The following is a 27,536-nucleotide window of genomic DNA, read 5'->3' as shown; positions in this document are numbered from 1 at the left end:
GGGGGCAAAAACCCGTTTTCCACAAAATGTTAAAACCCCCCCGAACTTACCCCCACCCTCATCCCATCCCATCCCCCCAAGGGAATGTGTGTGACTCCAAATAGAAGGAAAAAAAAGGGCCTCAAGCGATGTAAACACAAATAAACTTTGACACGAGGAGTCTAAAAAAAAAAAGAAAAGGTGAGAGGAGAGGAGAGCAGGGGCAGACGACATCATCATCATCATGACCGTCGACCCGCCCTCTTTTCCCTCGTCCTCTCTGTCCAGCCGTCTCTCTCCCCGTTCCTTTCAGGTAGAGAGAGAGAAACGGATGGACGAACAAAGGAATAAAAATAGGCAAATGAAACTTAAGCAAAAGGAGGAAAGTTTAAGTGAAACAAAGCGGGGGGGGGGGGGGGGGGGGGGGGAAACGTTCCCCACACACATGATTGTTACGGGGAGGAGTGACGACCCAACGATGTGGACATGAGGCCACTCAACGTTCTCTCTATGTCCCCTCGCCCACCCACCCATCGCACCATCCCACCCTCCCTCCCCCACCCACCTCTGTCTGTCCTTCCTTCCTTCCATCCACCTGTCCGTCATCCAACTCACTCAAAACAAAGTGCTGCCGTCTCCTCCCGCCACCTGGAGGCCGACGTCCTGTGGCGTCGTGGCGCCGCCTCCCGCAGCCGCCACCACCTCGCTGTTGGCGGCCGCCGCCGCCGCGGCCTCCAGGGTGGCGGGGTCGAAGGCGTGCTCCGCCCCCAGGGCGTCGGCCTCCATCTTCACGCTGTCGGCGAGGAAGGCGGAGTAGGCGTCGCCCTCGGCCATCAGCAGCTTCAGCTTGGGGATCCAGCTTTTGCGGACGACGCGCCGCGCGTTCGTGCACATGTCCGCCGCAATGGCGTTCATCTCGCTCTCCTTGAAGCTGGGCGCAAAGTTCTGGCAGTAGACTGGAGAGAGACGACGAGAGAGACAGGAGGGAGAGAGAGAGAGAGAGAGAGAGAGAGAGGGAGAGAGAGGGAGAGATGTTGAGCACTTTGTTTGAAGCTTGAAGAGCACAAACCGGGAAAACAAAGTTTCTAAAAATATATATATATAATTATATATATAAACTCTCAGGGTTTAGAACAGTGGTGGAACATGTACTAAAATGTGTACCGTACTTAACCCATTTTGACCCGGTTTTTCAATAGCTAAATTATAACACCAAAAGGGGTTCCCGCCCCAAATGGGTTAAGTAAAAGTATCAATACTGTAATATATGTCTGAAATTCAACATTTACTTCAGTAAAAGTACCAAGGTATCGCTAAAGATTATACTTAAAGTACCAAAAGTAGAAAGTACTCATTATGCAGAAAGTCCCAATTCACAAGTTTCCAAACAACAATCTCACATGGCTGAAATGTATACAGGGCTTAAAGCTGCTATAAGCAATAATATGTCAAAATATTAATGACCTTTTCATTTTTTTGGTATTCAGACAGCCAGCAATGGGCAGAACGCTCCCCCCAAAAATGTAGTCTCTGTGACACATCTAGGGGCCGATATCTGCATTCAAAGATGTTCCTAGAAGCTTTGTCATTGGTCGAAAAAAACCCGGTCGCAGAGACTAACCAATCAGGAAGCAGACAGGCAAATCGACCAATGACAAAGCTTCTAGGAAAATCTTTGAATGCAGATTGTGGCCCCTAGATGTGTCACAGAGTTTAAAAAAATAAAAAGGTCATTAAAATGTTGACAAATTATTGCGTATAGCAGCTTTAAGTGGGTGATGCATGTTTAGTAATAATAATCCAAATCTACAAAGTAACTAGTAGCTAAAGTTTTCAAATAAATGTAGTGCAGTAAAAGTACAATATTTGTACTAGAGATGTAGTGAAGTATAGTAGATTACTTCTACTGGAGTAGAAGTTGGAAATTCGATAGACTTGTACAAGTACAAATACCTCAAACTTGTACTACTAGTACTAACTTTACTTACAAAAATAGCAGATATGCAAGTTCACAACACGTCACTATTTTAACACTTTTGAAAAATCTTGAAAGCGTCTGAAAGAATGGGGGTCCGACCGTGGCCAAATACAAATCATTTCGGGGGTCTTCCTTGGCACAAAAAAAAACGTTTGAGAACCACTGATTTAGAAAGCAATCGTAAAACCGGCCTCAGGTCTTAATGGGTTAAGCGTCGTTTGCACTACTTGGACGTAAATGAGATTAATTTTTAGAAAATTGTCAGAATAATGTCAAATCTGGGAATACATTTCTTACCAAGATATTTCTTCACCAAAAAAAGGTGTCTACTAACATATCCCACATTGGTTTCTATTCAGCCACCCTAGGGGATTTTGTTTTTTACAGCTGCTGAAAGTTAGGGTACCATTAAAAACCAATATAACTGTTATGTATGTATGTAATATATGCATATCTTGTGTCCATATTTGTATATTATTTTTTGTATATATTTTTTTGGTTCAATGTAGGTAATGGGTATATGTGTATAACTGTGTCCTTTGTTCCACAACGTGTCTGAGCTGAGCCGTCTGTTTTTGTTTGTTTGTTTTGTTTGTTTTTTCCTGTCTTGTCTTTGTCATCGTCATAAAATAAATAAATACAAATATTATTGGGGAAAAAAAATCAATATAAGGCAAAATGTTTTAAATGTCATTATGCTTTAAGTAGCATGCGATGTGTCAAACTAGGGTTTCTTCATCATGATTCTGAATCCATTCCAAGCATTCGTTTTACACTCCTTGGGCTAAAAGACGGCCACGTGGGACTCACACTTCACTGAATGCAGCACTCTGTTGTCCAAGGGTTTGCGACTGGGGTCGTTGGTGGAAGAGCGGATCCCTGTTCCGCAGCTGTTGGCCAGAGTGCTCCTGAGAGAGAGAGAGAGAGAGAGACATAACACATATTTACAGTGTTAAATATACAGGACAGTTTACAGCCTTGTAGGATTATCAGAGACCCTAAGCACTCCAGTCATGCCAACATCTAGCAGCCGGTTTTGCATCGGCAAGGCCTAATGCCCGATGGGTTTAGTTCCTAAAAAGCTACCCAGGCAAGGTGGTTTATAAATGATTGATAGTAATACTACGGGCCTGATGCACTCGCACGCACACACACACACACACACACACACACACACACACACACACACACACACACACACACACACACACACACACACACACACACACACACACACACACACACACACACACACACACACACACACACACACACACACACACACACACACACACACACACACACACACACACACACACACACACCTCTCTTAGGTGTGCTAGGATGAATGTACTACTGCTATTCACCCTACTCGTTTATTAAATTATTTCCTTTGTTATAATTGCTGCTGCCATTAATCTACAATGTTAAGGAACCGAAATTATTGCTCTCAAGCAGAAGCCTTGCCTCTTCCTACTTAATCTTTTTTCCCCCATTCATTGTGTTAAATCGTTTATCTTAGGATCAAAGGCTGGAATTAATTTGTATATCTTTCCAGTCATGTGTGTTCGGCTGACTAGCATGTACTGGTCCACTTTTACATCTCCTTAAGAGGGACATTGTGTGGGGGTTAGGGAAGGGGCGTCTTGTGACTTGAGGGTGTTATTCATTCATGGTCTTATACGTATGGCCCAACAATATGAATATTGTACACTCGAGACGAGACAACACTTAATTCTGACCTGGCAATAATGGGTGACATAAATTGAGATAATTACAGCTTGTGGCGATAACATAAGGCTCCCCCATTTGTATAAATATGGTCTGATCTCTCTTCCAACTCAAGGGAGAACTAACTACGTGACCACTGCCCTCAGTGCCCTGAGCCTGACACAAGTACTCATACAATAAGCTTTTAACACACATATTTTATGTTTCTCTTGGTGTACAGTAGTTTGGTCAGTCGTGGGCTGTTTTTAAATGTGCTTTATAAATACAATTGACTTGACTATAGGCCTGTTGTTATGTGTGGGGAGGGAGTGGAGCAGGTTAGTGACTTTAAATATCTGGGAGCAACTATAGACAACAAACCTTTAGGACCTATGCAGAAAACATTTATCAAAACGCAAGGCAGCGTCTCTATCTTCTCAGGAAAGTTTAAATGCTAGTAAACACACCCTGACCATGGTCTATAGGTCACTCACTGAGAGTGTTCTCACTGGTATGGGAATCTCTCGGTCAGATATGGAAACAAGCTCACCCAGGTAGTCAAACGGGCTAGTAAGATCATTGGAGACAAACTTCTGGACATATACTGGACAACCACTCCATAACCAAAAGTGCAATTCAGATATTACAATGACTAGCCACCCTCTTAACACTTCATTTGATCACTTACCATCAGGCAGAAGGCTAATGCTGCATTAACATGGATGCCAAGATTCAGTCTACCATTTATTTCCAATGGAACCCAGCGACAAAGATACCAAACCAAACATGTGTAGCTGCTACAAAAGTTGAGCTGATTTCAACTTCAGCTACAAAGATACAAAGCTAAATGAAATCTCACAACTGAAAAATGTTGCATATTAGTAAGCGTGAGTGCCCTAATATGCAATTTGTGAAACAGCGTGAAATGAGTCGCCACACACGCGCCGTGTGTCCTACACTCTCAACACAATATGTGAAATAATGACGTTTTGGCAGTCCTTACAGCTAATCAGTTGAATAAATTGGAGATTGAGGCATTAACGATTGCGGTTATGAAATATCTGAGATTCTGGAAGACTGAAACAACTAATAACAGAAAATAGGCTATCTACAAGCTTACTGCAACGTGCTGTAAGTAATCTTGTAGATAGCCTATTTTTAGTGCAGGAGGAATCCAAATGACTGAAGTCAGCCGTGGTGACTGAGAACTTTAACCCATTTAGGCCCTGAAAAAAAACGTTCGCTCTGAAAGAATACATATTCAAAGATTTGTGCCGCATTTTTACGATTAAAAAAAAATAGCAGACCTAGATCTGCTATTTTTCAATAGCTAAAGTATAACATAATGCTTAGTTAAAACACCAAAAGGGGTTCCCGTCTAGAATGGGTTAAGGCTCATACATAGTCTGGATTTTCAGTGGTTAGGTGACCACCGAACTACAACATGACGTCACGAGCCGCAGTGAAGAGCAAACCACCGCCACCGCTGCAGCCCTTCTCTCTGTTTTTACTCACCACCGCTCAACGTTATTTCAGCTCCGGTGGTCAGCTCACCACCGGAGCGGTGGTCACCTCACCACCGAAAATCCAGACTATGAATAGGCCTTTAATCCATGATTACCCTCCCCTCCCAATTCACCTCTCTCGGGCCTCACCTGTCGAAGAAGGCGGCCAGCAGGCGTCTGAGCAGCACCTTGTGGCGCGTGCCGGCACTGACGTGGCAGTTCATGAGCTGCGCGCGGCTGATGAACACGCAGGTGCCCGTCACCAGCTCAAGCTTCTCGGCCGGGTCGCCCTCCTCGTACAGCTTGGGGTGGCAGCGGTTGCCTATCTGGCTGATGAGCTCGGCAGGCAGCGACGCCAGCTCCTGCCGCGAGCCGCCGCGGCCGCCCCGGCCCCGGCCCCCGCCGCCGCCTCCGCCGCCCGACTCTGCCGCCAGGTCCGGCAGGGACTCCACGCGTTCCCCCGCCACTGGAAGGTGAGGGAGAGAGAGAGAGGATTGGCATTAACACGGAAAGGAAAGGTACTATGTTTACCCAGGGTAACTGGACTAAGCTCAAGAACTTGTTTACAGCCAGGCCCTGCTCATAGAACATTTCATGGTAGGGGTTCAATGCCTTGTCCAAGGGCACTTCAGCGGTGGTAATTTGAACGTGCCGGTCCGGGGATACGAACTAGCGACCTTCCGATATCAAGACCGCTCCGCAAACCTTTTGGCCACCGCTGCCACACACACAGTGGGATGCGTTCTGAGGGGATACAATACCCCTTGGTATGCTATGTAGGGGCTGCGGGTATAAGCTTGTGGATTCAAGTTCAATGCTATGTGCAGGGTTTCTGCAGGTTTAGGTAAGTAATATTTAAGACTTTTTAATTCCGCTCAGAATGCAATTAAACCACTTGTTATTCTGTGGGGGGAGGGGGGGTTAAAATAGCTGATCTGCGAGGCGTTATTTAGTGTAGAAATAATAAATTCACAAAAATAACATAGCTGTTGATTGTGGCTTTGGGCCTTATTTTTTCTTTTTTTAGAAATGAATTTATTACCTTTTAATTAGTTTTTAAGGATCTGCCGAAGTGCCCAAATACAGGGTTGCCTTTCTTTCTTTTTTTTTTACCTTTATTTACTCAGAGGAGGTTGGCTGAGCGCGAGTGCTCTTTTTGAGCAACGCCCTGCTCCACATTCACACAAACACAAACATTGAAATCTGGGAACTACTGCCCAGTACAACCACAGTCATACTGCGCAGCTCCCCTTGAGCAGTTTGAGGGTTCAGAGTCTTGCTCCAGGGTACTTCAGCGGTGTTGGGGGATCAAACCGGGAACGCATTCCTCTAAACCTTTAGCATGGAAAAAAGCTAAATAAAATCTCAAGACTGAATTTCTTTGTAGTCCCAATATGCGACTTGTGTAAACGGTTAACGGAGACCCCCACACGAGTGCCGTTTCCTAAACAGTCGACAGAATAATGTGTACAATTATGATATTTGACCTGCTGTTCTACACACTGCCAACAAGGTGAAAAAATAGGATTTGAGCTTTAGCCGTTGCTTTCATTAAATATGCGAGACCATTGGGTTGGAAGACAACATTGCTGTAGATAGGCCACTTTTGCTGCGCAACATGCTAACATTGAAGACATGCTGGCTTCTACGGCAGTGGTTCCCTAACGTTTTAGAGCAAGACCCAAAAAAGAAATTCAACGTTTGCCCGGGAACCAAATTTGTATAAAATAGCACATCTAGAAGCTCACAACGTGTCGCATACAATATCCCTAAGCCTAACATACAAGTAAAACTTTTAAGAAAACGTTGAGACGCAAGTATTTTGGGGTCCCCAGCCCAAAAGGTTGAAGAGCCCCTGTTCTATGTCCAAATGACTAAAATCAAGTTGTGGCGACTGAAAACTAGTGAAAATTGCAGATCTACAAGCTCATAACATGTCGCTTCGCGTCACGTTGTGGGCTTATTTTCACTACATCTTAAATATGTGTTCTAATTTATGGAATTTTAGATTTTTTTTTTAATTTCTTCATGACATTACTGGGGGGAAAAACAATGGATTTTGTTATTAACTCATGAAAGGTTTTGCTTTTTTGGGAATGTTTTGAAATAATAATTCAAAACCAAATGTAGGAAACAAAAACTAAGGGGAGACATAATGCGTTATGGCCCACAAATGGGTCCCGAGTCCGACCCACTGTTTGGGAAACAGTGCTGTACACACAGTGCTTACTGTACCTATACTGTACGTTGACCATGCTGACATCAGGGGTGGGCAACTCTGACGATGGAGAGTATATTTCCACGCTCACTCCAGGGGGCCATGCACGTTGCATATTAGTGTAGCAAAAATAGCCGATCTGCGAGCTCAAAACGCGTCGCACTGAGCTTGTAGATCGGCATTTGTTTTTGCTATATTCATCATTATTTTCATTTATTTGTTTTATTGGTTTAATTTTTTTTATTTTATTAGTTTTTTCTATTAAAGTTGTCGCAGTCCCACCCCCTTTCATGACGACGAAGTTCATTTGTCCCATAGACGTTTCAAAAAGTATTTATTTAAAGTCCTTTTAAGCCTCGCACAAAGCCAACTCTTGTTGTGACAAAAAGGGCAGGGTACAACACTTTTATAAATTCTTTAATTACTTGATCGGCCCAAAACATTGTGTTTATTGTCACGATTTGTCACAAGAGTTGGCTTTGTCCGAGGCTTAAAGGTATATTCAGTGATTTCACTTAATTCAAATATCACTTATTTTTTTGTTTTGTTGTGATAGTCCTCCCTACTAGAGTATGCTGGCCATATAAGGAGTTCCCCCCTGTCCCCAGTTAACCCTTGGGGGTCAAAAAACCGTAGGTTTCGTTTTTGACTCTCTATCCTGATTGGACGAAAGGCTGGGTCCCACAGCCAAAAACGAAACCTAAGGTTTTTTGAGTGAAATCACTGAATATACCTTTAAATGTCTAAATAAATACTTTTGCAATACTATGTCTATGTGGAAAATGAATGGGGAGATCATCGCCATCATGAAAGGGGGACGGGACTGCGACGCTCTTATAGTACACAGTGCTTACCCGCTGCCCCTACGTTGAGCATGCTGTACATGTTGTTCTTATAGTACACGGTGCTTACCCGCTGCCCCTACGTTGAGCATGCTGTACATGTTGTTCTTATAGTACACGGTGCTTACCCGCTGCCCCTACGTTGAGCATGCTGTACATGTTGCTCTTATAGTACACTGTGCTTACCCGCTGCCCCTGCGTTGAGCATGCTGTACATGTTGTTCTTATAGTACACGGTGCTTACCCGCTGCCCCTACGTTGAGCATGCTGTACATGCTGTACATGTTGTTCTTATAGTACACGGTGCTTACCCGCTGCCCTTACGTTGAGCATGCTGTACATGGTGTACATGTTGTTCTTATAGTACACGGTGCTTACCCGCTGCCCTTACGTTGAGCATGCTGTACATGGTGTACATGTTGTTCTTATAGTACACAGTGCTTACCCGCTGCCCTTACGTTGAGCATGCTGTACATGGTGTACATGTTGTTCTTATAGTACACAGTGCTTACCCGCTGCCCCTACGTTGAGCATGCTGTACATGTTGTTCTTATAGTACACGGTGCTTACCCGCTGCCCCTACGTTGAGCATGCTGTACATGGTGTACATGTTGTTCTTATAGTACACGGTGCTTACCCGCTGCCCCTACGTTGAGCATGCTGTACATGGTGTTCTTATAGTACACGGTGCTTACCCGCTGCCCCTACGTTGAGCATGCTGTACATGGTGTACATGTTGCAGATCTGCCGGTACTGCTCCTCGGCACTGTCGTCCGTCAGGTCGTCCTCCTCCTCGTCGTCGTGGTAGCTGATGGGTGAGTCGCTGGTGTACATGCTCAGCGTGCCGGGGCTCGTGCCCTCGGGCGTCCCGCCGTTGTGGCTGCTGTGGTGGTTGTTGTTGTTGTTGTTGTGGTTGTGGTTGCTGTTGGAGACGGCGCCGCCGACGGCGGTCGGCCCCCGCCCCGAGGCGTCCTGCTGAGTGGCGGCGGCGGCGGAGGAGTAGCGAGCGGCCTTCCTCATGGCTCCCCCGCCGGACCCCCCGTCGCGGTTGCCTCCATCCCATAGCCGCTTGGCCATGGGCGTGCACACCACGGAGTACGGTGAGGCCTCCGGCTGTGGAGGTCAAGAAGACGACACGGGACTGGTTAACCACATGGGCAGTGTTTTTACGTGTACTGATGATATTGAGAGGTGGCAGTGGCTCAGGGGGTAGAGTGGGGTAGAGTTAAGCCAGATTTAGACTGCAGTAACGTGAAGTCAAATCCGATTCAAATCCGATTTTTTTTCTTCTTCTCAAAGTCGCCTTGCGTCGACATATCTGCTTTGGTTACCGTGGTAACCAACCTCAATCTGACATTGCAAATAGGACCGCGTGTAGCCATTCTCTACCATTCCGTGAGGAGTTTCGTTTGTGCGGAGGTATCCCCCAAAGTGACAGGAGCGTCAAAGTCCAATAACTTTTTCATATCGCGTCAAATAAGAACTGTGTTCCAAAAATGAACGAATGATCCCGGCGGTTTGACTCATATGGATATAAAGACTGAGAAAACGCTAATGTTACAGCCGCCAAAGTATTAACATTTTCGCTAGAAACAGACTGTATCAAATATGACTGACTGTTACGATACAGAGACACCTCGCAGAGACAGTTTGTTTATTTTTGTACCGCACATGAGACCATTTTAAAATGAAACTTCTGCGACCCAGCCCAGGAGATGAGCGAGTGACGTCAGGACTTTGGTACAGATTTCACCGTCTGTCTGGCGTCTGCTCTAGTTCTGACATAATGAAGTGACATTATTCCTATAAAACAAACGTGTGTTGCACTATTGTTTTCTCTCTTTTATGTCCTCTCGCTTGTTTTCTTTCTTTTGCTCTCATTTGGTTGTTTCAGTCTCTCTCTCTTGTTTGTTTACTTAAATGAAAATACTCGCACTCTGTAATTAGGTCACGTCAGTGGCGCTCGGGTTACGCTGCAATGACATTTTGGATAGTTTGATAAGCGACTTGAGTACTCAAATCAGATTTGAAGCCACCTCTGAATGTGACTCAAGTCACATTTGGAAAAAAAAATCAGATTCCATGTGACCTGTCTGCATTTAGACTTATTTACAGTATGCAAATCGGATTTGTATCTTGAACTGATACAGATCTGATTCAGGCTACATTCAGGCTAGATTTGGCTGCCAGTGTAAATCAGGCCTCAGTGTCGAAGTGTCCTTGAGCAAGACACTGAACCCCTAATTGCTCCCGATGTGCAGTGCTCCAGATGTGCAGTATTTATTCAATCAATAAAAAAGATGCACATTTCAACGGACTTCTACTGCTACACTGTTCATATAACATTACAACAGCAGCAGCACAAATGTATGATTAATAGTATAGGTCACTAAGAAAGGTATAAAGAACAGCAATGTGGTCTTTATTGAAAAGTAAACCTCTGCTTGGTGAAACAGAAATAATCACCCCCTTAAGGACGTTTATTTAGCAGTTAATACTGCCCTCATTGACCAGCTTATTACAAAGCTACTTGGTAAAGAAATGAACAAAAAGAGTATTGATTTAAAAAAGGATTTATTTACCTGCCACTAAAGAAAATAGTAAGTTGCTATATCTTTCCTTTGGATTACTCTGATCCAGGTGCGGTTTAGAAACAATAGACCACAGAATGCCGTTATTGACCAATCACAATTGAGCCATGTAATAATACAATTCAGTAACATCTACATTTTGTGTAGACACGCCTGAAAATGTATTTGTTATGGCTTAAAGGGTTACGGTATAACAAATTATGTAACTTTAAAGTGCAATAATTACACTTACAGAAATATTGACGGAAGCACTCACCTCCCAACAAAATGGATGTAGTGCAGTGGCGTGCACAGACATTTAGAGGGGCAGGTGCTCAAGTGAAAAAAAGGGCACCTTGTGCAGCGTGTGGAACCGGCTTTTTTGGTCATAGTTTTAGTCGAAGAAATCAACACTTTGAAGCCAAGCCTTTTTCTGTCTCGCAAAAGCGAGAACTGCTCGTTCACATAGACATCCCATTGAACTGCTCGTTCACATAGACATCCCATTGAACTGCTCGTTCACATAGACATCCCATTGAACTGCTCGTTCACATAGACATCCCATTGAACTGCTCGTTCACATAGACATCCCATTGAAACTCGAAGCTAGTCTTTTGGAGTGCTGCTTTTCGGTCTGAACCGGGGCATTAGGCCTGACGCAATCATTACATAATCGCAATTACTTGAGATAATGGCAATTATTTTGCATAGTCATCGGAATCGTTTCCAGGCATCTGCATGAACGAATCCTTTGGAAATATTTCACACATTTTCAGAAAATAGCAGAAATGGTAGATCCATATAAGCTCAAAATGCATCACAACGAGAGACTATTATACCTGCTGTGGCTGTGGGGGAGTCTGTGGGGTCTGTGGAGTGGTCGCCGTCGCTTCCGTCTTCACCTTGGACACAAGGGGGAGGGGCGTCTGGCAGGAGGCCGGTCTACCCGAGCCCCCCACCCCGACTCCGGCCCCTCCTCCTCCCACTGTTTGAGTGACGGGGCTTTGGGGCTCGGAGGGAGGGGTCTCCTCGGTGTGGAGGCCCTGGGAATCACAGCTCGGAGACGAAACCTGGAGATACGGATAAATCATGTTGTGAGCTGTTGGGCGCGCAAACAAAGAATGTATGTGTGTGTATAATATCCTTGTTTCACAAATAGTGGGTTGGGACCCATTTTTGGGTTGCAGAACAATTTTTATGGGTCACGAGTACAGACCCCCTTTGCTTTTCCTACATAAAAAATTATACACACACACACAAGATTTTCCCCTCGTTTTCAGGGGGGAAACAACATTTTCCACAAGACTTCAAATAGTACGGAACGTCATCATACTTTGATGTTTGATTATGCAGCTTTAAAGATCCTAGTCTCCATCTCCTGTACTAAATCCTCAAATAGGTTAGTGTATGACTTTTGTCTCCATCCATCCTTCCACCCATGCATCATTTCACCAGTATCAACCCACTTATCAATGGGTATCAATAACAGCATTTTAACCCACTTGTTTAGTCGTTACATAGGATAGTGCTTATTAAACCTTTTGCATTACTATTTTACAGGCCATAGTGACTATGAGCATTCAAAGAAACTTCCCTAAACTGGCCAAAGTGACTATACTAACTCGCCAACCAAAGACATTTAGATATTTTTGGCTGGTCGGAGTGACTGAGTGTCTTCCTACCGTGATCCGAATCAAGCTTGAGCATCCTATGGGCTCTATGCACACAGAATAACTTTTCTTACTTCCTTCACAGGTGTTACCATTTAGTGTGCAGTCAGTGGTTCTCAAACTTACCCCTATAACTCTGGGAGTGTACAACTACAAACTACAAATACCCTTATGGGTCCATATGGTTCCCTTTGTACACTCTCAAGAGTTACAAACTAGATATGTAACGATTCACTCAACTCACGATAAGATTCGTATCACGATATTAAAAAAAATATTTTTTTTAAAGAAGAATTACAGTTTTTTTTATTTTATATAATTTATCTTCCCCCCTGAGATTTTTTATTTAACCACATTGCAAAAGAAGTAGCATTACTTTTGACAATGCAGAAACATAATTGCCTTCCTTGATGAGCATCAACGACCATCATCACCTGGGCACAGCTCACACACACTACAGTGCTCTACTATACTGAAAGTGACTATCATTTCTCTCCAAAAGCATTTGAATATGATGGAATATGACTAAAGCTCTCACATTTCACATCACACCAAGTTCTTTCCAAAGTGGCTTGTGTACAATCGACCACCACACGCCGTGCACTTGCCTTGAGGAAGAACTCTGTGCCTTTCTCCATGATCTGCTGGATCTGGAGGAAGCCTGCGGTGTACATGAGCAGGAACTGGTCTCCCACGTTCATGCTGAGGCGCCCCGTGTAGCAGAAGGCCAGGATCTGCTGGAAGCTCTGTGGCTGCACCGCTGGCGGCAGCTCCACCACCGAACTCTTCCCTCCGGCATTGAACAAGTCCCGGAAATATGAGCTGCTGGCCGCTAGTACTGCACGGTGGGCCTGGGGGGGGGGGGGGGGGGAAAGAGGGCTTGATTGAATGGCCAAAGATTAAACAACTTCATCTTTGGACTGCACATCTAGTCTTACATGGCCTTCGGTTTCCCTGGGTCATGATCACGGGACCGAATTACAGGCTTAATTGAGCAGAGGAGGAACAGTGCTTACTCGTTTCGTGGATACTTTCATAAAGAAGTGTTCAATGCACTAAAATTGAATGACGACCAAATACATCTCATTTTATTGCATAGTTAACAAAGTTGTGTATTGACGTTTCTCTATTCAAAGATAGGAGCACTCGTTAAGTTGTCTTACTGCTCCCCGAGTGCTGTACTAAACAGCGCTCACTGCTCCTACCTAGGATGCGTGGGTTAACAGTTTGAGGGCCCGGGACGGAGGTCTCCGCCTTATTATTTAATTACGTCGGATGCCCAGAACGGAGATTAATCAAAAGACGGAACATTAATCATTCCATAACCGAGCGCACCGCTCCACAGGCTGGGAGCGGCTGTTGGGCAACATTCTATGTGATTTCCGGTCGGGACATCATCCAAAGTGGTCCCCCTCCATTTTAATGGATGAGATCGAAAATCCTAAAACTCTTCATCTAAAAAAATGTTTTTGTCCAACGTTAAACACGTGTTAAAAAGGCGTTAAAGACGTTGTTTGGCAGTCTAGGACATCATAAAAAAGAAGTTAATTAAGTCCTTGGCGATGGATGGTTAAAACTCAATGTCTGCCAAGGACTTAATTAACTGCTTTTTTATCAAGGGTATTTTGGCTACATTTAGCTACTTCTAGCTACTTCCAAGATGGCGCGGAGCAACCTTGAAATGGGCTCTGAAGCTACAAATCGCTGGGCACGCTGATTTACTGGTTCCAACTACATCCGGGCATTCAAGGTGTTTTAAATGCAGAGGACAAATTACAGCATGTGCAAATATACAGTGACAAAACATACCAAATTATTATGTTAAAGAGTGACAAAACATACCAAATTATTATGTTAAAGAGTGACAAAACATACCAAATTATTATTTTAAACAAGTAGTGGTTCTTATAACATTCCAAATAAAAACTGATTTGAATGGGTATTGGCTGGTACCATTTATTATGTATGCTTATGCTGTAGAAAAAACGTATTTTATTTTGGGTTTTTTAAAAAGCAATACAAACTAAACAATCTTGACTGAATTTAAGTGATTTTCTTTGGTTAAAATAAGTGTTACATCAATCTGATAGTACTCAGTGTACTAGTGTTTGATCGGACACACAAAAAGCTTTTTCAGGTCAGATACCAATTTTATCCAATTGGAATAAAGAACTCAATCAGGATACAACTGCAATTGTAAGTGATGACACAAAGAAATAAAATGAGCGGGCAAAATTGGGACTTGAACACTACAAATGAAGATGATACATGGGTACTCTCTCCTGATTGGCTGATATTTTGTCATCTATGATCTACCTGGATATGTATTTTTCAGGAGACCCCTGTTAATACTGAATAAACACTCGCTCTCAAATTATTTGGGAGGGGTCGCCAGATTAGTTTCTATTTTTTTACTCTGTTAAATAGGTAGAAGAATTTACTTACTGCTTTAGTTTTTATTCTATAGACTATATGTATGCGAGAAGAGATAATTCACTGCTGTGTCAAAAGCAAATACAGAGCATGATGTTGCCGTGTGTGTCCCCAATCAAACTTTGCGTAAACTTTTAAGAAAATGTATGTATCAGTATAAACCGTCCCAAGAAACTCATCATTTCCAGCCGTTTTGGAGTTATATTTGGTTGCACTTATTTTGCAGGCTTTCTTACCTTTATTTGTAGTTGTTAGGTCCCCACCAAAGAGGTCCAGGTGTTATTTTGTGCAAAAGCGCATTATTGGCTATTTTCCCTACCATAAGCCCTCAATGAATTGCATCGAATTGCATTGAATTGAATGGGGCTATTGGGTGTTGTGCTAATTTGCTTATTTCCATCGCTCAAAAATCTATATTTTTTGTAAATAGTATCCCGAGCGGCACACTTATTTACTACATATTTTGATGGAAATAAGCGAATTAGCACAAAAACCCAACCCCCATTGAGGGCTTATATTAGGGGAAATAGCCAATAATGCACATTTGCACAACATAACACCTGGACCTCTTTGTTGGGGACTGTAACGAAGACTCTCACTTCCAGTCATGTCGTTGGATCCGAGTAGTTGCTCATATATATATTTAGTCCCTATATATGGGGATATTCGACTAGGACGCTGGGCTATATGACATATGACATGTCTAGTATGACAATCCCTATATTTGGCCCGAGCCGACCTATAGTGCTGATATCAGATAGATGTGGCAGAACCATATGGATAGATCTAACTGGCTTAGTCATCGTGACAAGCATAGTCGGATAATATATAACAAGGGTCGGCTTCAGGGAAAAGGCAGAAGTTGAAGCATCCTGGTTTCAGTTCTAACTGTGGCGGGTTCACCCAAGTAATCAGCAATAGAGCTTTGAGCTATTTTATAGGGACTTAACTACAAATGAAGGTAAGAAAGCCTTCTAGCATGGAATTCTCCTTTAAGAGTTAAGAATTGTATGCATAAATACATGCATAAAATTGAATAATTAAAGAAGCCATAATCCTTAAAGGAGAATTCCATACTAAAAGGCTTTCTTACCTCTCTTTGTAGTTGTTACGTCCCCACCAAAGAGGTCCAGGTGTTATTTTGTGCAAAAGCTCCTTATTGGCTATTTCCCCTACCATAAGCCCTAAATGAATTGCATTGAATTGAATGGGAATTGAATGGGGCTATGGGGTGTTGTGCTAATTCGCTTATTTCCATTGCTCAAAATTATAATTTCTTTGTATATATCCTCTCTTCATAATGTAAATAATATCCCAAGCGGCACACTTTACTACTTCTTTCGATGGAAATAAGCGAACTAGCATAACACCCCATAGCCCCATTCAATTCCCATTCAATGCAATGAAATTCATTGAGGGCTTATGGTAGGGAAAATAGCCAATAAGGAGTTTTTGCACAAAAGAACACCTGGACCTCTTTGGTGGTGACGTAACAGCTACAAAGAAAGGTAAGAAAGATAAGAAAGCATTCTAGCATGGAATTCTCCTTTAACGATAATATCTGGTTTCAGTATGTATTTTCTTTATTATTAAGGGTATTGTAGCCGTCAATTTGTATGGGTAGGGTGGGGTGGGTAATTTGTGGGAGGGAGAGGGGGGGCTGGCTTTGTGACACATGGCAAAGTATTTTTGCTCTATAGGAATGTTTACTATTACTATAATGCTTACTACCCATCAACTACCAAAGTGTTGTGTTGTTGTGCGTTATGCATTAATATTAGAGAACAGCACTGGAAACCAATGTCACAAACTATTACTTTTCACGATTAAAATAAACACAAAAGTACACCGACGTCAGCCAACGATATGTATGTAATGTATACATTATGGAGACCTTGAAGGCGTGGCCCTTGACGACCACTGACACGTCACAGTAGAGGCCTTGAAGCCGCTGCTCGTTCAGACATTCCAGGACGTTGTTGCCAAAGTTGGGGATCGCCATCTGCAGGGTCTGAGCCATTACGCTCCACCCAGCACCAAACAATCTGCACACACCGGGAGGAGACAAGAGAGCATGGAGTTAGTCAATATCGGGGAGAGGAGAGGTGTGATGACGGACGGATGGAGAAAGGGAAGGTAGAATGGAGGGTGACCAGATATTTAGAGCAGGGGTCTTCTTCAATGTTTTTCAGGCCACGGAGGACCCCTTAGCTGAGAGATAGAGATGAAACAGGGACCCCAACTATAGCTGTATAAAGCTGTGTTGCACATTACACTTTAATATATTTCATAGACGGCTTCGTATACTTGTTTAGTTGTTTGACAGCTCTATCATTGTGTGTAGCGTTCAAAACGTGCACTTGGTCTCCTCTTGTTTTCTACTATTTTCGGATTTTGTTCCCCTCAGAATACGGAAGCTAGTGTTCAAGTGGTTTGTGTAAAATATAAAATATCCTATTACACAAAGATCTGGCGACCCCACTCCTGTAGTAAATCGGAGTACTCCCTGTTGAAGACCCCTGCATTAGAGGCAAAGGCTGGATGGAAGTGTGGATGCATTGAGAGGCAAGGGTGAAATAATAAGAGAGTTGGGTGAAGGAGGAGAGATGGAAGACTACGGTAATAGTGTGGTACGAGGTGTATTTCCGTAGGATTTCTTTGCTAAAAGTGATTTTTTTGCTTTCATAGGGACCAAACTGTCAGAAAATGATGGGGTTCAAATTTCCCCGACCCCCACCCCTTATTTGGGGGGTCATATATTTTGGGACCCCCCATAATAGTACGCCAGACAATTAATTTCATTCGATTTTCATAATATTAGGGTTGTTTTATAGGTTTTTAAATATTCTGAGTTGATATCTTACACTTTGAAAGTAGCCAGAATAATCTTTTCTGACTTTTGGTTGGGGTCTTTCTTCACCCGGGGCCCCCCGGACTCATCTCAGTACTCATTACATTCCTCGCTCTGCTCCTGTTCCAGAACAATGTCAAATTAGAAAATAATTTAAGCATTAAAAGTTTACAAAAATGAGTAGTAGTTAATACCAGGGGTCTTCCACAGGGGGCCGGGACTAGTTTTGCCCCTATTCTTGCACCCATATATGTGATTTGCAAGTATTTCGAATATTATTAGAATATCTTGCGTTTATGTACCTTTTAAAGTACTTTGATAGTTTATTAGTATTCTACCATTATTGTTGACAGATGTTACTGCAGGGAATAAAGGTATTGCAACTTCTCACTTTGGGCATGCAGAACGTGTCCCCCCACACACACACACACACACACACACACACACACACCTATCCTCTTAAAGAGCCCATGGTCAATTATGCCTACAATACATTATTTGCAGGATCTATTCATCTTCGTCATCATCATCTTGAATGTCCTCCCTGATAGTGTTGACACAGTCTCCACCATAGCATTTGCAGAGAGGAGTGCAAGGCAGGTTATTGTTTGAGCAGCTGCACCGTCCCTTGCAACCTGCTTTGCAACCACATGTGATGAGCTCAAGTACTGCCTTTGGAGCAGGGAGGGCAAGACACATGACTGGAACATACCCTCCACTATCTGAATTCCATCCATTTTGTTCGATTGGTGGAAGCTCAGGGCAATTTGTCAGGTATGAATGACTTATCCCGCATTGTGACGTAGTTGGCACAGAGGATATGTGGTAGCAGTGCAGCACGAGTTGGAGGTAGCATCTCACCCTCCAAGTTCCCATCTAGTAATGGCAAGGTTGTTGGACCTTTTGGACTGTAAACACGGCATGCAAAATGCTCCAATGGTGAGGAAAGCTTGCCGTTAACAAGCTCAGGGTGAATGGAACCCATTCCAAGGTCCTTGAAGCAGTTAATGGCAGGATCATTATCATCAAGCCTCAAGTAGGCATTGACCCATGTCTTCTTGGAGATTCCAACAAATTTTCCTACTCAGTCAGCACCAGATAAATTGTGTAGGCCCAGGAAGAATGTCATTTTTTGCCCCATCTGACACAAGCGCTGATGAAACCAGACTCTTCAATGGTGTGTTCTCTTTGAACAGATTGCCTCCACAGTGCAACTCAATCAATTTACATTGCTTGAGAGCATTTTCTCTTGACCTCAATGCAATCTCTCCTGAGAGCTGATAATGTTCTTTCCTTGAAGACCTGGAAGCTTTTGGGAAGCTGTTGAGGTACTGATTCACTAGACCAGAAAGATGAGGTGTGGTAGTGTCTAGTCGGTCCAGAGCTGCTTCATCTCTATTGAGTCCAACCATCCCATGTCCCTTTAGCTTCTTGATTTCCTGCTCAAGGGCTTGATCTGTGAAGACATGAGTGAACGGTATCTCTGACTTTGCCACCACAAATTCACCTGACTTCAGTGCGTTCCATGTTTCTGGGTCATCCTGTTCAAGAGCGTTCATTTGGGCAAGATAGACTGGCATCAGTCGAGCATATTTAAGGAGATCACGAGCAAAGAAATACTTGATGAGTTCCTCTAAGGATGACAAGTAGCCCTCCCAGTCACCTGACCGACGGCGACAACAGAAAGACAAAGAGAAAAGAGAAAGACAGCAGCAGCCTGGCTGATCTTGGCTGATCTTTATTTAGCAGCAATATTTGCTACACTTGGGTCTGAGGCACCTTACTTTGAAAATAGCTGATCTACAAGCTCAAACTACAACCTTGTAGATCAGCTATTGTTGGCTAAAGTTCTCCTCTGAAAAGGGATGCTATGGTTCAAGTGGTTTAATGTAAAAAAATCACACCAGTGTGAACCAAGTGGTGCAACTCCCGTCTATTGGTTCTCTGTATCGTTCCAATTTGTATCGTTCCAATTTCTTCTCTGTATCGTTCCAATTTCTTCTCTATCGTTTGCGTCCAGCAGGTGGCAGCCATGTCACATACTTCTCTCGTTCCAATTTCACGCATGCGCACACCACTCGTGCTCATGATACATGATACATGCGGACATTGCTGGATGTAGAAGTGGTTGCACCACTTAAAAATAAAAGAGTTCCCATCCCACAATGATTTGGTGGGCCCCTGTATAGTAACTCTGAGGACCCCCTAGGGGTCATGGGCCCCCTGTGGAAGACCCCTGGTATTGGCTATTACTATTTTTTTATATCAGAGACCAGCTACAAATACTTTTATGCTTCATTTATGATCTAATTTGACAATATTCTGGAGCAGGAGCAGAGCAAGGAATGTAATGAGAACTGGGATAGGCCCAGGGGTCAGTCCGGGAGGTCCCAGGTGAGGAAACACCCCTACCAAAAGTCAAAAAAGATTATTTTGACCACTTTCAAAGTTTAAGAAATCAACTCAGAATGTTTTAAAACATACTAAACAATTCTAATATTATGAAAATCGGACATTAACTGGCTGGCATACTGTTCTGGGAGGTCCCAAATAGATGACCCCCCCAGAAACGGGGTGGGGGTCGGGAAAATTTTAACCCCATCATTTTCTCATAGTTTGGACCCTTCACCCTATAGAACCAAGATCTGCAAAAAAATCAATTTTAGCACAAAAATCCTACGGGAGCTGTTTTTTTGACGCCTCGTACCACACTATAAGTCAGTAGTAGCAGGTGAAGGAGGAGGGCTGGGTGGATGAGGGCGGAACAGGCAGGTTTCAAGGTTGGCGGGGGGAGATTGAGGAAGATGAAAGGCGAAAGGCAAAAGGAGGGACGGGAGTTGGCGGGAGAAGAGGGGAGAGATGGATAGATGACGACAGAGGAATGGACAGAAGGATGAAAGGAGTGTGGTGCTGCGACAAACAGAAAGAGGGATTTTAGAGGTTGGTGTGAAAACTGTGAAACGGGAAAGGGCGAGGGAGATAAATGAAATTTGAGAGAGCGAGAGCCAAGGGCAAAAAGAGAGGGCAAGTGAGATGTGTGATTAATTAATTAAGTAGTTAACTAACAGCTTAAATTGAATGATCTATGGACCAAATCAAGGACGATTTTTGGGCTAGTTATATAAGCCTCCTTTCAAGTGTCTAGTGTCTACCTCATTTTCATTCAGTCTAATGCACTGTTAATAGGCACTTTTGTGTCTTTTGTCCTACTTTGCTGTCTTTTTTTCTCTCCTATCTGATTTCGTTTTTAAATGCTTATATAACGCTCCTATTTTGTGTCTTCATCACCATTCACCAAAAAAAAATTATCAAAAGGGGAGAAGCTGTCAAACTTGCCAAAGGGAAAATAAAAGAGAAGCTTTACATTTTTTCCCTCTCCTCTGGAATCAACACATCACATCAGCATGTGGTCTTTTATGTTTGTTTGTAGTCAGTTGCAAATATATAAACTGCATTCTATTCTATGTGGTCCAACACGCACAAAGGGAAACTAGCTTTGTTCTCCAAACAGCTACAGAGGCTACTGGCTAGTACAATTTTTTATAACAGAATAACAGTACCAAGCAATGTTTGGTTATCTGCCAAAAAAGCTGATGACAGACGCATACAGCAGCCAACTGCATACAAAGATTTAGCAGCATTTGGCTGGTAACTAGTGGTAATTTCCTAGACTGGCTGGAGTCCAAGGGGGGACACAGATAGGAAACAATATGACAGTAATTAGACTGGTGTGCTGAGTGAGGACTCTGGAGGCTGAATTGCTGAATGAATGAGAGAATACTCCTAAACTCAACTTTGTAACCGATAAGAGCCTAGGTTCAGTCCTTCCAAACTAATTATTGCATTCTTCCCACACAGAAACCGTGGTTTGAATACTACAATCCCATTGAGCCATCTTCGTTCAAATCAATGAAGGTTGCTTCATTATGACAAAGCTCACCAATTTAAATTTATTTTACTGATGGTTAATATGCAGATACATTTACGCCACCGAGCTGGACAAATTCCAGTAGACGGCGGTAAAGCCTATATACTCGAGTTTCATTCCAACACATTTTATTACCAATAAATTAATTTAATTTCATATAAAAAATAAAACAGTGGCAAAGCCTGTAACATTCAGAGTTCCGTACAGTTGTATTGACCCGATATATATTTTATACATCAGATCGATTTGAAACATTAACAACTGGCTTGTATAATATACTAAAATACACTGCCGCACTCAATACAATGCATATTTGTGGTGTTGTTAAACTTTGCATTGTCCATGTCTTGTGTTTATATCCAATGTTGTAAAAATGTCAGAGCATTTGAATGGAGTATATTTCCAACTGTGGGGCAATAAAAGGAACTTCAAATTTGATTAGGAAAACATATGAATTATGAACAAGGTTCAAGGTTTGCAATGCATTGCCTTTTTCTGCTGGTTCAATCAAATATAAAATGTTTTGGTATATCCAAGTTGTTCATTTGCAGCCAGTGTGCTGTGACAATTAATTTTACAGTAAATACATTTCAATAAATTCTTAATTCTGATTCTGCCAAGTGGTAGGATGACACAATTTCATAAGGTTTCACCATGTTGAGTTTAGCCCAACATTAATCTGCATATATTAGCACTACATAACTGAAAATGTAAAAGAAAAAAATAAGCAAAAAAAAAATCCCTACCATGGATAATCATGCCTCGCCTAAATATATCATAGCCTCTCCTAAAAGGTTTAGAATTAATGCTGTGAGCTGGGAGTGGCACTAGCATATCAGTTGAAGTGGTAGCTTTAAAGGTTGCTGGTGCAAATCTCCCAGAGGGAGAGAGAGAGAGAGAGAGAGAGAGAGAGAGAGAGAGAGAGAGAGAGAGAGAGAGAGAGAGAGAGAGACATTCAAAGTGGATGAGTAATAATGTTCTCTGCTCTCTCAACAGCTACCCTTGTGGTGCCCTTAATCTGGAAAAAACAGCAATTGCTGCAGTGGCTTGCTCAGCGGTAAACAATGCAAGACTGTGACTGTAACGCTAACTCTCCCAATTGTGAATGCATATACATTAACTAGCAGCAGTGCATGGGGACAGAAAATCAAGTAGCCTAAACCTTCCCTCAAATAAACAACACATGAACAAATGAAAAGTGGCAACATGCAGGCAAGAGTTTCAAGTTGACACTCATGATGACTGTGTGAATACTGAATACCTCAAAAGTTAGATCTAAGTCTACTCCGATTTCCTACTGGGATGACACAAAATACCACAAGTACTATAAACACAGAGTACCATTTCCTATAGGTCATCGGGTTCAAAACAACTTCCAGGCAACAGAAAGGCAGTTAATTTCCCCCCACTTGACCTTTAGCCCTTTGTCCCCGTGTGCCCCATTATGTTCTGACATGAAACAACAATGCCAGCCTATGTGTCAGGATGGATAACATTTCAGTGACATCTTGTTCTTCTAGTAGTCTGCCTGGAAGCCTATTGGTATAGAGAAGTTTGTGAAATGTTATCTTATCTATCTCGATATTTGAATCCACACACACTCAATTTTAACAAAAACAGGACAGGTGTATGTATATATATATATATATATATATATATATATATATATATATATATATATATAAGCATTATCAATAGTATATCAGTGTCTCATAGATAGATAGATAGATAGATAGATAGATAGATAGATAGATAGATAGATAGATAGATAGATAGATAGATAGATAGATAGATAGATAGATAGATAGATAGATAGATGAATGACACTGTCTGATCACTGTCTGATATTCAATTTCCTGGTTTATAGAGGTTAAAGGTAGCCTCTGTTAGCAAGTAGCAGGCTAAAGCTAAGGCTAAAAGGGACATTCGTGTAATACTAGCCTTAACATTGTATCCATAGTATGCATACAACAATGCACACCTCCAAAGGCAACCACAACTTTATAAAACATACAGTAGCCTACGTCAAGTATTTTCGCGAACTATACTGTAGCGAGTCTAGCGACACATTGCCCAATAAATAGCTATAATTTAGCCTCCCTTGAGCACGATTGAAATCAAAACTTCAAACGGAATAGATTAACTATGCATTAATTAATCTCACATGGAAGTCTATAACGGAGCCGAGCCGACGTCTCGCCGGTAGCCAGCCTCCAGAGAGGTACAAGACAACCGCCGCCAGCGGGAGAACTAGTCTCGTCAGAGCGGACAGAGAGAGCTCGTGCCCCGCTGTGTGCCAGCCTCAATGCCCGCTAGGATTTGGAGTCCTGGACTGGCACGGGCCGGGGGGTATGTTGGTGGTGGTGGGGGGAAGACAGCGACGCGTAATGATAGCTACTGTATGCCACTGGATTTCCATCCAGCCACTGCCTTTGCAGGGACACCCGGACACGAAATCTGCCACAAAAATAGTCGAGCAGATAAAATATTCAGCAGTTCCCACTACCCCCCCCCCCCCTCCCTCCTTTTTCCTCTGTGCCAGTGCGATGTGATGTCGGGTAGCTTGGGTTACCTCCTCCTCCCCCGGCCTAGCAAACAGCCACCGACACCCACCCACGGGACAGACACACACTGTACCCTAAACGGTTACCCAGTGTCGGTGTGTGACTGGGACACTGTGGAGACACCGAGACAAGACACACACTGCACCCTAGTACAGACACCGACACTGCCACTGTACAGACAACACTGTCTGTATACCTAAACAGCCACCGACACGGGACAGACAAGTCACACACTTGACTAGACCATAAACAGCCACCCACCGACGCGGGACAGACACACACTGTACCCAAACACAGCCATCGACAAAGGACAGACACACACTGTACCCTAGCAGCTACCAACGCGTCCACACGGGACAGACAAACAGACACACTGTACCCAAACATTTGGCTTCGCCCATCGCCTGATGTCTCGCTTCCATCGCAGCGATTTAAATGTATGTACCCCCCCCCCGTATGTACACCCCCCCACCGTCCCAAAACATCTATGCCACGGATACTAATGCACAATTGCTCATTCATATTTCCTCACAGGTTATTATTGTGTTCTTTCACTGGGGAGAAGGGGGATCTAGCTCTAGCGTTAGTGGGCTGTAATCCTTCCTCGCTCACACCGACATCAACAGGTCATCCCGGGACACAAATGCTCTGCAACTGTGGGCGAGCCAGACGGATGGATCCAGCATGGCGAGGGAGAGAGAGAGGCACATCTCAACCCGTTTAACGACAGCACGCAATCAGATCATATCCAATATGTACAGTACAGTATGCTATGCATCCATCAAACTCAATGGAATTAACCAATCCGCATTTACTGATGTGTCCACGTTAAAGGGCATTTCAAGTAGCCTATTTAACAATGCAAAAAAATAACGTTCACCTTCATTTTTTTTAAAGTTCAGGAATGCAGAGGAGGAAAAGAGCGTAAAAACTCAACAGTCACTCACCGAGAGAAAAAGCCAGCCCGCGGCGATGACGGCGTGAAGAGTCAGTGAAGTGGTTAAAGTTTTGTTGGTGCTGTCCCTACGAGCCCATCCCCCACAGCACACCTTCCCAAAAAAAACAATAGCTCACCCCCCCCACCGACTCACTCCAAAAATGCACCCCGAACCGATCCCGATTCAACCCGTAACACCGACCCACTCACACCGGGGGCCAGCCGCGCCGACGTAGACGAAGCCGTCTCCCCCGGAACGCTTGTCCTCCGTGACCCCGCTAGACTGAAGTGAACCCGGGCAACAACTCAGCTCACCCCTCGCTGTATATTCCGTAGGAGAGAGTGCGTTTCAATGGAGGAGCAGCAGAGCGGACGCGTTCTCTTCTCTCTCTCTTTCGCTCCCTCCGCCTCGCTACAGGCAGCCATTCATTGTGATGTGTGTGTGACTGTGTGTGTGTGTGTGTGTGTGTGTGTGTGTGTGACTGACTACACACACGCGCGCGCACGCACACGCACAACAGAGCACACATAGGAGAGAGACGACGAGGCGAGACACACGGAGCACAGAGTGATCGAGGGAGCGCAAAGCGGTTTTCCCCAAAGGACTGCAGACTGATCACAGAACCACCGATCGTGGAGACAGAGAGACAGATAGATGGACAGACAGACAGACAGCGTCCCCGGCCGACCCGTCTGTCAACCCACCCAGCCACCCACCCCTCCTTACACTTCACTCACCCGGGTGTTGTCGGTGTTTTCTGCCCGCCTGCCCGGTATTACCCGCGTGGACAGTGCGTTGAAGGCAGTCAGAACCGGGTTGTGTTGAAAGTGGGCTATTAGTGTGCGTCTAGACTTGGGCAGGTGAACCCTCAGGGGTCTATAGATAGCAGCGAGCATAGAATACTAAATAGGATGTGACTGCATTCAAGCACGATAGCAGGAGGGGGGGGGGGGGGACTCTCCCTCCTCTCTGTCATGCCAAATGCTATTAACTCTATAATTCTCCAATGTCAAACGTATGGTGTGATGATGTTCCGTCGTTGGCATCTTTGTTATAGCGCCCCCTACAGATTATCGAATGTATATGCATCTATTCTAGACATTCCTAGTGATAGACAATTGTCTGATAAGAGATTACAATCATATATTTAATGGATGTCTTAGATCCATTAAAGATATGATTGTAATCTTATCAGTTGTAAACAATTAATGCACTTTCAATTAAAAAGGCCTTTGATCATTATAATACTATTGTACATAGATAGCCATTAGCCATATGGCCCATGTCCATAGGCCAGCCAGCCAGGCAATAATATCTAAAATGCATCATGATAATTACCGTATACATAAGGAGATCAGATGAAAATAGATTATGTATAAATGTTAACATTGTTTTGGTTCTGGCACTAAAAGCGGGCCAGTGTGTGTGTGTGTGTGTGTGTGTGTGTGTGTGTGTGTGTGTGTATATGTGAATGAATGACCCCCTCTGTCCTGCGTGTCCTTACATTACACCAGTTGCATTACCTTACGCTGCGTCGCCCAGAGGGGCGTTCTCTTCAGAAACGGTTCCATACCAGTGTTGCCATGTCCTCTTATTATAAGCGACTTTCGGCTTGTTTTTCTGTAAAGTTGCTTGTAAATATTGTTTTTGTTATCCACCATAACAAAATCAGCCAATCGGCCAAAATCAGCCAATCCTCTTATACAATGGGCATATAGCTTAAAGATGGACTGCCATGATTTCTTTCCCACCTTAAAAACATGATCATCACTCATCGGTGTAATTGCCATGACCAAATCAGCCAAATGTAACTTTATCAATGATAAAGCAGAGGAAATCAAAAACAATCCTCGGGAGCTATGGAAGTTACTAAACAACCAACTAGGCTGTGGTCGGAAACTAAAAACCAGGTTTACTAACATAAACATCAAATCGAATAACACCCTCATCACTGACAAACTCGATGTAGCCAACCACTTGAACATCTTCTTTACAAACATTGCAACAAAGCTGGTTAGCAAACTGCCCTCCCACTCTGGGCGTTTTGGTGTAGAGCACATCAAAGCCTTCTACAAAAACCTTGGTGTTTGTAAAGATGATTTTAAAATGGCAATGGTAACAACCGAGGAGGTACTTAAAAAACTGAGTGCCCTCCAACCCCACAAGGCCACTGGCCATGACAATATTCCCTCCAAATTTCTCAGAGACTCAGCCTTTTCCATAGCTCCAGTCATCACCCACATAGTTAACCTCTCCATCAAACAGGGACAGGTCCCCCAAGATTTTAAACTGGCCAAAGTAACCCCCTTGTACAAAAAAGGGAGTAAATTAGAACCCGGCAACTACCGCC

At 43.5% G+C, this 27,536-nt stretch overlaps 2 protein-coding genes across 2 annotated transcripts in view; both read right to left on the bottom strand.

Annotated features, from left to right (window-relative positions):
- Nucleotides 1–27,536, bottom strand: part of LOC310859477 (E3 ubiquitin/ISG15 ligase TRIM25-like) — a 289,970-nt gene that overhangs the window by 198,802 nt on the left and 63,632 nt on the right. The gene's annotated exons all lie outside the window — the stretch shown is intronic.
- nacc1b (nucleus accumbens associated 1, BEN and BTB (POZ) domain containing b) lies at nucleotides 568–25,944 on the bottom strand. Its single transcript, XM_083766036.1, has 8 exons — nucleotides 25,924–25,944; nucleotides 16,800–16,950; nucleotides 13,081–13,323; nucleotides 11,642–11,872; nucleotides 8,928–9,345; nucleotides 5,323–5,638; nucleotides 2,768–2,865; nucleotides 568–935 (listed from the first exon to the last, which is right to left on the bottom strand). Exons 2-8 carry the CDS (start codon nucleotides 16,923–16,925, stop codon nucleotides 595–597), a joined length of 1,773 nt encoding a protein of 590 aa, XP_083622162.1. The 5' UTR covers nucleotides 16,926–16,950; nucleotides 25,924–25,944; the 3' UTR covers nucleotides 568–594.

The sequence above is a fragment of the Protomyctophum parallelum genome, assembly GCF_964188405.1.
Source record: "Protomyctophum parallelum genome assembly, chromosome: 5".
NCBI lineage: Eukaryota > Metazoa > Chordata > Actinopteri > Myctophiformes > Myctophidae > Protomyctophum > Protomyctophum parallelum.
This window is presented reverse-complemented; position numbering and strand designations above follow the sequence as displayed.